The sequence below is a fragment of the Epinephelus lanceolatus genome, chromosome 11 (assembly GCF_041903045.1).
Source record: "Epinephelus lanceolatus isolate andai-2023 chromosome 11, ASM4190304v1, whole genome shotgun sequence".
Taxonomy (NCBI): Eukaryota; Metazoa; Chordata; class Actinopteri; order Perciformes; family Serranidae; genus Epinephelus; species Epinephelus lanceolatus.
In genome coordinates this window covers 854582-866815 of record NC_135744.1, presented here as the reverse complement: position 1 = coordinate 866815, position 12234 = coordinate 854582, and the positions used below count along the sequence as shown (strand labels likewise).

The window sequence follows — 12234 nt, the reverse complement described above, 5'->3', positions numbered from 1 at the left end:
GTCCACACAGGTCTCCCAAGCTGGCCTGGAGAGCAGGGAGATCATGTCGGTCACTGGCCATAAATGGGAGGGAAGCCTTCGCAGCTACTGGGCACCCAGCATCTCCGTGTGGGAGAAGTGGAGTAAAATCCTCTCCTCTGCTCCAGAAAACGACCGCAGTTTGTCTGGTGAACGTCTCTCCTCTGTCAATACACTCTGCCAGCAATTTAATAATGTTGATGCCACTTGTAACATTTGAATGTTTTAGTAGTAAGCCATGTTCTAAGCGGGATAATGTATAGTGAGCCTGTGACAGTTGAAAAATAACTCCCGACAGGGGAATGGAACCTCGATGCACAGCGGAGTATTGTTTTCTATCCCTTACGTGTCTACTGTTGTTTGTACTGATACTGTACATATTGGCATAATTTACTGTGAGTTGTTTGTACTGGTACTGTGCATTCTGGTATAATTATTTGCATTTCTATTTGTTTTTTCTTCAGATAAATCTGATAATTGTTGCTCGGTCTCTTTACTCATTTATTTAGTAGAGTGTCCACACACCTTCTCATTCTACATATACATAGAGGTATACTGGTGGCTTTACAGCCTACATTTTATTGATTATCTCAGATTGCCATGGCCAATTTGGTCGTTGCGACAGTGTGAGCAACACCGCTGACGCTAGGTGGCGCCAAGCTAAAAAAAAAAAAAAATGAATCCTATCTGTTGCCTCTTTAAATGGTTGAAAATTAATTTTAACCATATTTTACCCATATCTGACAGCACCCCCAGTTGTTGACTACACTCACATGATAGTTGAGGTCAATAGCTCTCTATAACAGTTGGTCCCATGTCTGTACCCCCTTTTGTTGCTGAATTATAAGCCTTCAAACATGCACCAAGGTCAAGGTTCAAAGGTCAGTATTTTAAAGTAGGAGCTATGTAGAATCTTCATACTGACATATGTTACTCTGCAGGTTGAGACCTTTCTAATGATGTATTTGGTTTAGCTCTACGACAAAGTTTGATTTTTTCATTTTTTGGGCACAAGCCAAGCCAGGTCTAGTTTCAGAGAGTACTTTGAAGGGCCAGTGTATAAAATGATTTTTTCTTTTTTGTTTGCTTGTTTTTTTCTTTTTTACTGTAAACAGTTACTAAAATGAGTCATCCTCAGAGAATACAATACTACTGACAATCTGGTACATTACTACAGGCTTGGAAGAAGGTCTAAAGTGCTTGGGTTACGGTTAGGGCTGATAAGACCAACCGGTTCTCATTCACACATAGGTTACTATTTACACAACCCTGGAGATTTTTTGTATCTTTATGATTCTTGGTTTTGGGATTTTATGTCAGCATGACATACATTCAATCAGAATCTGTTTTATCAGCCAATGCAGGCATACAAAGAATGTGTCTTGGTGTTTGCTCCCAAAAACATGCAACACAGAAGAATAAAAATAGAAAAAAGTAACCCAATTATAACAATAATGAAATAAGCAAAAATAATATTAAAATTATATTGAAATTTTAAAATCTATTTACAGGGTGGAATAGTAGCCTAATAGTCCAGAAATGGTATATAAAAAACGTGAAATGAAATATTGACTGTACAAGGGAAATATGGTCTGCGCTATGGACAAAGAAATAAAGTGTATGAAATATATGACGGTGACAAGAGCAACAATGTGCATAAATAATTAAGTTATGTAACAGTGGAAGTTGAATGCAATGCACAAACTTAAGTCCAGCTTGATGAAATAATATGAAAGTGACAAGTGCAGAGATTAAATGAGGGATGTGAAATGTAAAATCCAGTTTCATCATCCCCAAACTTTTCTTAACAGAGAAAGTGGCATTTGGATTCGGGCTGCAGCAGACCGGCGACAATTTGAAATGGAATGAAGCCCACAGATGGCAGACAATACAAAACAGTAGTCGAACATGCCACATCCGCCCACAGCACAATGCTCTTATAGCCCTATGCTATCAAAAGCTGGCAAAATACATTTATTTTATTTTATGGCCTTAACATTAACCTATCATGTTGTTGAGTTATCAAGGACACTTTCGTGTTTTTGTGTGTATACAGAAATGTTAAAGATATCATTGAGGAAAATGACGTTGATGTGACGTTGTTGAACCAGGGAATTTGTGTGTCCACCACGACAAAGGATCCTAATTGACTTTACATTGGCATTGTTTCCGTGGTACTGGCACGTAATTTTAACCCATTACATGCTGCCACCACGGAATGCGGTGTTAAGAGGTCGTGGTCATTTCACAAATTTCTGTGAGATCGGGTTGCAGTGTGTAGAGTGCACTACACTGAAATGTACTAACGGAAGTATGCAACTTGATACACACTCTAAGGGTCTCTGGCCATGCCAAAGGCTCTGTGAGGCTATACAGTGGTGCTTTAAACTTAATGCTAACAAAAAGTATGTCAAACATTCTTACATTATGACAAAGCTAACATGCTGATGTTTAACATTTTAGTTTAGCATGTTAATATGTTAACAGTCGCTAATTAGCACTAAACATAAAGTCTCGCTGAAGCTTATGAAGATGTCATGAGTTTTCAGGTAGCCTATTTGGTCATAAACCAGCCTTTATTGTCATTATGCATTCTTGTATAACGAGATAGGAGAAATTTTGACCTGATGAGGGCAGATGAGGAGGATCACCAAAGTTACGACAATTCATTCAGAGGGGAGGTATTATGTCCTTACCAGACTCCCTGGTAAGCCATCCAATATTTGTTGATATGTGTCAGTCTGAACCAAAGTGGTGGACCAACATCCATGTCCACAGATCCACCTGATCCACGTTTTCTTTTCTTTCTTTCTTTTTTTTTTGTTTGCTTTGCCTTTCTTGGAGAAAGACGTATATTGATGCTCCAGCAGCATAAGCCGTCACTCACTCAGCTCTAGCTGCATTTAGTGCAGGGGTGGACTAAACCATTTTACACCTTTAAAGGTTGAGAAGGGCCTCAGGGAGCTCCTGCTATTTTTTTTTATACAATTGTCAGTCTTTTGACTGATTTATTCAGCCAATTGTAATTTAATTATGGCACTAATTACTTAGAAATTTAAAAAAAAAAAACAAAAAAAAAAAAACTTTTCTCTCCAGGCATTTTTGAGGGATCCCCTCCCATTTGGGCTCTGGGTAATCAGCCCAACTTTTCACCCCACTAAGACACCCCTGCTGCTTAGCATTACAAACTACAGGCTCATAATACATGTTTCTGCCTCCTCCTTATGTCTTACAATTTGATTGCTCAAATTTTGTTGAGTGCTCTTCACATTCATTTTGAGATGTAGCTAAATCCCTTGTGAAAGCCAGATGCAGTTTTATATTTTTTTCAGTATGACTTCACACTGAGTGGGACATCAGAGCGCAAACTCAAAAGAGATGAATTTGGCATGCTTGGTTCTAAATGGCCCTTAGCCCCCGCAGCACAAAGTTCACATCTCAAGCTGGTCTTAACCAGACTGGTTGACACTGAACTGCCCTTTCTCATTCTACCGGGGATTTTGAGAAATGTTTACTTGGAAAGTTCATGACCCTGCAGATCAACCGCAGTGTCATCATTTATGATGAAACACACAGGAAATTAGTGGTAAATACATTTCCTACAGATTACATTTTTGACAGTTTTTATTTTGGCAAGATGTCTGCTGACATTACTTTCTCTAGATCTAAATAAGTTGAATAAGTTAATGTTAGAGTGAAAAGGTGGGTGGTGCTGGTGGTGTGTCGAATGGTTTCTATGTAGAGAGGGAGGGAGGGGGGTGCCACAGCTGCAGGCTAACAGTTGATCCTGTCCCAGGAAACCAGATCAGCCAGGTCAGGGCAAGGAGGGGGGCAAAAGGTCATGACTATGGTGAGTTCAGGAACAGATTTCACAAAAAGGTATATCTTCAAACACAAAGGCCCTGCTGGGGGAACACATATTAAAATTAAAAAAAATAAAATAATTTGACCTCCTTTCTCAGAGCAGGGGTTTCCTCAGGTGTTTGCTTTAAACTTTTTATTGTTGTCTGACTTGAGGCGCAGCTCTCATGTATATTTGCTCTGCAGGAGCATTACTTCTACTACTACACTACTACTTCTACACTACTTTTTTTTAAACTGGTATCTTTCAGGAAGAAAGTCTGGTATTTTAACACTTTACTACTATACCCTGCCTTTATGACACTCCAAATGGGGTCAGGTGACCCCAAAATGCTATTTATCACACTAATCACCATGACAACTAGTGACAAGTGTTAGCTCTCTATGGCATCCATGTGGATAAACAAAGCACCTAACAAAACTGTATCCTATAACCACTTCAGTCTATGCACAAGAATAGTTGGTGTTTGAAACAGTTCCTCTGTTCCCATGTAGATAAGCCCTTGATGGAGCACATTAAGTGGAGCCATTAAGTTGTTTGACAGAGAATGAGCATCTGTAATGCCAGGAAATAGTTTTTGGAAGCCTCATGACTATGAAATGCCCGTTGTGGGACTGCCGAGCCCTTGGCCTCTGGTTGAGTCATTGGTGGCCTGGTATGCAGTGCTTACATCCTTTTGGCCTCATGCTGAGGTCAGGAAATCAACGAGAGAAGCCACAGACAAACAGCCGATTGTCAAGTTTTACACCTTGACCCCGGCTTCAACTTGTGACTCCCTCCTTTATGCTTGCCGCAGCTTCAGCAATCGCAGGAGATCAAGGGGTTACTGGTGGGTCAGCCTTGATAAGAAATAGTTTAAGAGTAAGAGTGAGAAGAGAGTGCACTCAGTCATGGGGAGTATTAAATAAAAGGGAAGCCAGGGCTGAGAAACTGCTCTGTGATTTGAAAAGTGCACTGCAGACAAAAAGCTGTCTGTTCACTCACTGGACTTCACATTCAAACCCAGTGCATGGGAAATTTAGCTTGAACTCATCTTCACCTTTAGGAAGTCTCATGCCAAAGTCAGGAAAGTCATCACTAATGGACAACTTTGTAGACTGAACACAAGGATTAAGGTTCTGTATTGACTGTACAGCAAAATATATTTTGTGTTCCAAATCAAACATGCGTGTTCCATTTTGTAAGGCCGACCTCCATGTGTCCTCCTTCCTTTCAGTGTCTTTCCTGCCTTTGTTAAGACTCAGCACTGCAGGGAACAGCAGCCAACACAGAGGCAGAAGTTTTAGGGCAAATACAGGACATCCTCTCACTCTGCTTTAATAGTCTCAGACTGATTACACAAAGTGCAGTTTGGCTTTGATGTCCTTTTAAAATACTAATATACTTTATCGTCAGGCAAGTAATATATTTGGAAGTATGGTGCCAAAATGTCCCTATGGATTAATATATTCGGTAAAAGTGACCACTCTGATGAATAAAAACCAGGGTGCACATGACCCTCAAGCAAGAGAATATAATGTGTATTGTTTAACATGATAGAAATGTTTTATGATGGCCCCTGCCTGAGCTTTCCTCAGATAACATCTTTTAATATCTAATATACTAAGTTGCCCACATTCCCAATTTATGCATAGGAGAAAACACACTTCTCAACTGCAAACTAAAAAGAGAAAGACATTCATACTAGGTCATGCACTTGAGTACTTTATTTTTGAGTTATCAGTGCAAATGAACACCAAAAATGAAAACATAAAAAATGATATAATGTTTCAGGTCTTCACATGAAAAAATGAAACATCTTTTTTTGTCATATTTGCTGCTACAAATGTATTTCTCAGATGCACAATGCAGATCTATGATTGTACGTCAATCCCCCGCTATAGCCCCGAGCTCTTTCACAGAGCTTTGTTAACCAGTAACAGAAAATCACAAAAATATTCAATGCACGTTTATTTTTCACACATTTAAATCAACTTGCTCAACAGTCTGTGGTTATTTAGAGACTGTTCATATTCTAAACGAACATCTCTCTGTGATAAAAAAAAAGACTTATTTTAAGACTTGACATTTTTCCCCATCACCAGTAGGGATACACAGGTAGTTCCCATGCGTCTGCATGCAACAGGCAGCAGTGAGGAGAGTCAGACATTATTACACAACACAGCGCAGGATAGATTATCATTTACCACACAGAGACACATGCAAAGAACAAACCAACCAAAAAAGATGGGCATAGCATCCTCTGCCTTTGTATGTACACTTGTACGCATATAATTCATATTTACATATCAGGGCATTAAAAACTAGGGTAATATCTTTTCTTAAACATTACAAAATAGTTATCTTTCATACTGAAAGTACTATTTACACAAATATATTTAACCATTGTGAAAATGTATTAATAACTGAAGAGATGTACTTCATAGGTAAATGTATTAAAAAGATCACAGGACTAAATGGATAACGCAGTGTGTGACATTAACTGAAAAGAGTACAGTACAATAAAAAGAAGGAGCTAGATACCAGATATCCCCTCAAGACACCAAAATGTCTTGGTGATTATTGGGGGGCAGTTACACATATCCAGCTGCTTTGAAAACAAAGATGTACCTGTGGTCTTCTCTTCATAATCATGCGATTCTTTTGACATTTTATGAGTTAAGAGACTGCCACAAAAATTAATGAAAGATGTTCATAAACCACAACAGTTAACAAATGACGAAAAAAATCACAAACTGTCAAATTCTCAACAGATAACAATACTGACATTTTTTAATACATGCCATTAAATTATTCTGAAAAGGTAACTTAGGACTCAGCCTTGATAGTGCAGACTATAGGTCCTTTACATGAAATGAAAAGAAAAAGCCATGTGCTTCACACTTTAAGTTGTTTGTGTACATGAAGAAAAGTGGTGTGGCTTTACCCAGGATGGTGAGATAAGTTTCTCAGACACTGCAGCCTTCTAACTGTTGCTCTAGAAACCTGTTAACATGCAGTTGCTCAACTGTAAGCACTACACATGCTCTGTTGACCCATCTGCTCAAATCTGCACAGTCTGCAAACACACCACCCTGAATTTGCACTGTTAAATACTGCCCTTAAAAGTTCAAATCAAATAAAAGCATAACTCAATGAATTGTGACTAATCCACCTTCACTGATATAGTCTTCCTCCATTGTTAATTATACCAAACTGTGGATCTTGAGAAAAAGCAAGACAAATAATTCATCATGGTAGGATCCTCACTGCTTTTGTAGTGTGAATATTGTTTTCAAGGTCCTCTAATGAATGAATTTATTATGTGCATTGCTGTAATAGACCACTGTGTCTGCTCTAGAATGACTGTATTTGGAATCTTATCTAAAACTGATGGGACTCTGTCCATCTGAAAATGTTCCGATGGAGAAAATAAATAAATGTCCACTGCACTGAGCACTAATGTTTTTGGAGTTACCAATAATTAATGTTGCCTGAAATGTTCTTTCTAAATGTTTTATGGCAGGCAACAAAGGGGACATGGAATCGTGATTTGGGTACAATTCAGATAGAAATAACAAGTGTAAAACAAGACCAACTTGTTAAGGAGGACTTAATAATTGACCAAATATCCATGTGCATGATAATCACTCATGGAAAAGGTTACATTTGTGACAGCTGTGTAGTTTTAGTTGGATCAATTGGACCTGTTTTGTGCCATTTCATGATCTCACTATTTCAAATTGAGAATCCAGTGCAAGTATGCATTTGAATTTGAAAAAACAAACAAACAACAAATTGGCAAGTCATTAAAAAAAAAAAAAAATAAAAATCAATGAATTAAATTCTGCTTTGTATTTTTCTGTAGTTGATACAACTTCTACTCCTAAGATTGGCTCAGCCTCTGGCTCTCATGGCTGTGCTTGTCATTGTGGTTCGGAGATTGCGGGATGGAGCTCAAACTGTGTTCATAAGCATGCATGTCACTGATTGGCTCTTCTTTAACTCTGACCACAGACTGGGTTCCGTCTGCCTGATCCCGCACCTCCTTCCTCAGCTGAATGCTACCCTTCTGCAACATGTAATACAGGATGGGGTTGGAGCGCGAGAGTCGTGGAGAGTCCAGGTTTGAGTCACAACCCTCCTCCTCCTCATTCTCCTGACTACTCCACCTCACAGGGCTCTCAGGCTCCTGTTTGACTAGAGTAGGGGGATCCCATTTTTGAGTAACTGGCCATGGAGCTGGGTGGCGGCTCCAGGAGGGGCGGACGGGGCTGTCACCTGCAGGAGGGGTGGGCGGTGGTCTGAGATTACTTGGAAGCCCTGAGTTGAGGGAACCATGCGGGTGCCAGCCGGGCAGGTGGAGGAAGCTGTGATTATGGGCAGGCTGACTGAGTATGCTGCCATTGGCCTTGCCATTAGCCTGTAGTACAGAAGGACTGGGAGTCCCTTGGGGTTGCTGGGACAGCTCCTTCAGGCAGTTGTCAGAGAGCAGCAGTTGTTTGAGCACATTGAAGCCCCGACTCTCTCTGGTGAGGTTTTCACTTGGTGGGCTCCTTGGTGGAGCCTCCTCCTCCTTCACACTCATCTGCTGGCCAGGCTCTTCCTGAGCAGCAGAAGACGGAAAATTGTTCATGTCACCACTGCCCACTGCTCTTGGAGAGATGGTATTATTCAACCTCTCAGTCCCTTCAGAGCAGACGCGTCTCTTCTTAGGACTGGGGCTCGGATACTCCCTCTGTTCCTCTTTAACCTGTCTGGGCTGTGACTCAGCCTGAGGAGCAGAACTGGTATAGTAAGTAGCAGTCTGTTGTTTAAGCAGCTGGCTGAGGAGGCCATATTTTGCTATGACCTCTGTGGGCCGTGGTTCTGTTTTTAAGTCCTGCTGAGAATCTAAGCGGGGGTTATTCTTTTCATGGCTACTGGGTCTCTTCCTGCCACTTAAGTCCTCAAACATGGCTGAAGATGGTCCCACCTCCTCAGTTTTGACTTTTACATCCAAAGGGGTCCCATTGGAGCTGTCACAAATGATAGAGGCACCAGGGCTCTTCTCATAGCCCCCACCTGCAACCTCCACACTCCTCCTGCCACTGCCACTGGGCCTATCTTTACGGGTGACTGTGACATTAGCCGAGCCTGTTCCTAGCAGGAGCTGAAGCACAGTGCGCCTCTCTAGAAGGTTCTCAATCTGTGATGAAGGAGGAGAAGGTTCCTTCTGACTAAAAGGTGTGCCACTGTCTGGTCCATCTGAGAGTGGAGTGGTAGTGGTCCTGTGGATTGGAGCATTGAGCCTTTCCAATAGAGCAAGGGGCCTGCTAGCATCAAGCTCCTGACCCAGCCCTTTGCTGGAGGGAATGGGTGGGGAGAAAGAAGCTGTGCCACACTGAGCCAGATTTTGTAACAGTTTACTGGCACTGAAGGCAGGCTCTGAAGCCTTCTCAGCAGGGAAGGCTTTAGACTTACACAAATCCAATGGGCTGGACTGGACGTGGGGGGAGGGGTAGGAGTATGGGGATAGTGCACCACTAGGGTCACAGCCAAGTGAGTAGAGGGGCTGGGCTGGGGCTACAGGTCCTTCTATGGGGCTTTTTGTCCTGGTCTCCTCCCATGGCAAGAAACCCTTTGGTTGGTCTCGAGACATGGTGGCCATAGTAATATCAAGTGGTAAATCCTGGTTACCCACGCTTTTATTAACCATCTCATTATTTCTGCGCTCAAGGAGAAGCTGCATGAGTGTGACCTTAGAGTGTGATCTTAGGTCTGGGCTCATTTCAGGCTCCTTGTTCTTGCACACCTTTGTTTCTGATGGCTCTGGCTTCCACTTGTTTATTAAAGATTCAGTTAGTTTGTCCAGGGAGGAGGTAGAGATAGAGGAGGATGAAGATGAAGAAACAGCAGTGGAAACAGAGGATACAACAGTAGAGGATGGTGAAAAGGTTGTGGTGGAGGGTTGAGCAGAAGCTTGTGGAGAGAATGTGGCTGGGGCGGAGGAAAACACTATGGCTGAAGAAGAGAGGGTAGCGGTGGAAGAGGAGAAGGAGGAAGAAGTGGTGGTAGTTTTGGGCCCTGTGTCTTGTGTACTGGCTCGGCTTCGCATGGAGAGGTCAATGGGAGAGCAACTCGAGTAGGAACTCTCTGCGTCACTGCTGTCCTTGGTCAGGCTTCTCTCCTGGGTGGAACACTCGCTGTCCGATGTGACTGAAGAGGAGCCGCTTTGCTGCAGAATGCCACAGCTGTCCTCCAGGTGCCCATTCTTGGTCAGCGGCTTCTGGTTGTTGTGGTTGTTAAGTAGAAGCAGTAGCAAGCTGCTGCATGTTTGGGGGGGGCGAGTTGGACGTGAGTCAAAGCCTCTCTTCTCCCTAGGTTGTTGGCTTTGAGTGGGGTTTGGAGCATGTGGGGGAGTAGTTGGGGAGCTTTGGCTGTGGCCACGCAGCAAAGAGGGGCTCTGTGGACTGGACAGGGCCATCCGAGGGAGTGTTGTTGTTATTGTGGTCGTTATTGCCATTCCATTTTGGGCTGTTAAGGAGTTTAGTGTGTCTGGGGCTACAGGCAGAGTCCCTCCCACACTGGGAGGCCTTTTGTCCGGGCCATGCTGCTGGTTTGCCATGGCAGCTAGTCTCTCGCTGGCAGATCTTCCTGAGAGCTGGGCTTTGAGTGCATGCTCTCTGGAGTACTGCTGGAGATGGGCTTCACTGGACAGCAGCAGGGCCAGTTGACTGCAGGCCACACTGGGCTTGGGTGAAGGAGCTGGACTAGAGCGGATTTTCACCATGTTGGCCACTGCCTTCAGACGCTCTGCACAGGACACTGATTCAGCAGTTGTAGGAGCAGAGGGAGGCGTAGCACTGTGTGCTGACCGGGGTGATTCTGGGGGTCTGTCTTGATTGTGTCCCCGGCGACTGTAAGGTGTGTTAGTGTGATTTTGAAGTTTGCTCTTCCTCATTAGGCCCTTGAGGCGGCTTGACGCTGTCCCATACACAGGAAGTGGCTCTTTGTCTGCAGGTGGTGCCTTGGAGGGAGAGGAACACTCACTGGGAGGTTTATTAGAGTGCTGAGACAATGCAACACTCTGAAGCCGTGAGCTGAATGACTGAAGCAGGGAAGCCAAAAGGGTGCTCTCACCAGCATGTGGAGATCCCTCTAGTGTTCCATTTTGCAGACCTCCCCCTTGGCCATTCAGCTCTACTGGGGGTGAACTCATCCTCTGGTTCCCTGGATTGTTCCAGGCTCCAGAGCGCAGTAGGCGGGCCTTCTTCAGATGCTGCGAAGAACCTAGTGTGGGCCCATTGGTTCCAGCCTTAGGAGCAGTGGGGTCATGGTTGGGTAGTTGGAAAGGCCCACCCACCTCATCACTCTGCTCCTGGTTGCTGCAGGCAGCCTCAGACCTTCCACTTGCCGTGGCCCCGGGCCCGGCCACCACTGGATGCATCAGTAAACCTTCCAGATAAGTTAGAACAGCTGAATCCTTGTGTGTCTCAGGGCCAGGCTCCTCCCCATGAGTCATGTTCAATACTAGGATCCCCTTGTATGATTTTGCACTGCTACTGGGAGACAAATGTCCACTAGGTCATCTGGTTGACAGTGGCATGTACTTTCTAAATACCGAAAAGAGACTAGGCAATTGCACAGAGTGAGTCTGCAGGGGGCTGGAGGATGCACTGGCCAGATATGATCCCTTTCTGTAGTGGGCACAGTCAACACTGTGGTGAAACAGCAACCATAGTTGGGGGCAGTCTGGGGCAGGTGGACCTCCAAGGCATTGTTATATGCCTTTAAAAACTGTAGGATCCCAGAGGGCCCAGCTCCAGGCTTATGTGAGTAGCAAGCAAGGAGTCAGTGGGATTTCACCACAGAGATGTTGACACATTCTGTGGCTGTGGATGTTTGGGATATCTGTCCTAAGGCCTGGCTGTGGTTCTGTCAGTGGCGCCTTTCAGCTCTGCAGATCTCACATGAGGGACCTATAAGGGTGAGTGATAGAAAACAAGAAGGAAAGAGGGAGGGATGGTTGGGTGGAGAAAAAGAGGAGAAAAAGGAGAAACTGTGAAAAGCAGGGTTTTACACAACACTATATTACATTCATTTCACTACCTTGTCTGCCATCTCTGTTACTTAGCAACATTTCAGATTGACTGCACACGGCTCCTTCTCCTCTCTGCACCCTCCCCTCGCAGCAATCGAACAGATGACAAATGCAGATTAGGCCTGATTGGATCCAAATTGAAAATTCAAGCCCACTACCTTGAAAACATTTAGGTCTTGAGCTGTAAGCCCCTCACAGCGATGTCTTTCAAAAGTGAAGGGCCTTGTGAGAGCTGTGAATAATTTCTTATGCAGCTTGTCATTTCAGTGGATTATCCCCCCCACCACCTCCT

General features: G+C 43.6%; 1 protein-coding gene across 4 annotated transcripts in view; it reads right to left on the bottom strand.

Annotated features, from left to right (window-relative positions):
• Positions 1 to 5571: 5571 nt before the first annotated feature.
• The window catches only part of nrip1b (nuclear receptor interacting protein 1b), a 76328-nt gene continuing 69665 nt past the window's right edge, over positions 5572 to 12234 (bottom strand). For all 4 annotated transcript variants that reach the window (XM_033649471.2, XM_033649477.2, XM_078172107.1 and 1 more), the window contains one exon: positions 5572 to 11820. In XM_033649471.2, the coding sequence (XP_033505362.2) occupies positions 7746 to 11363 (3618 nt within the window). In that variant the 5' untranslated portion in view covers positions 11364 to 11820 and the 3' untranslated portion in view covers positions 5572 to 7745. The remainder of the gene's footprint in view (positions 11821 to 12234) is intronic.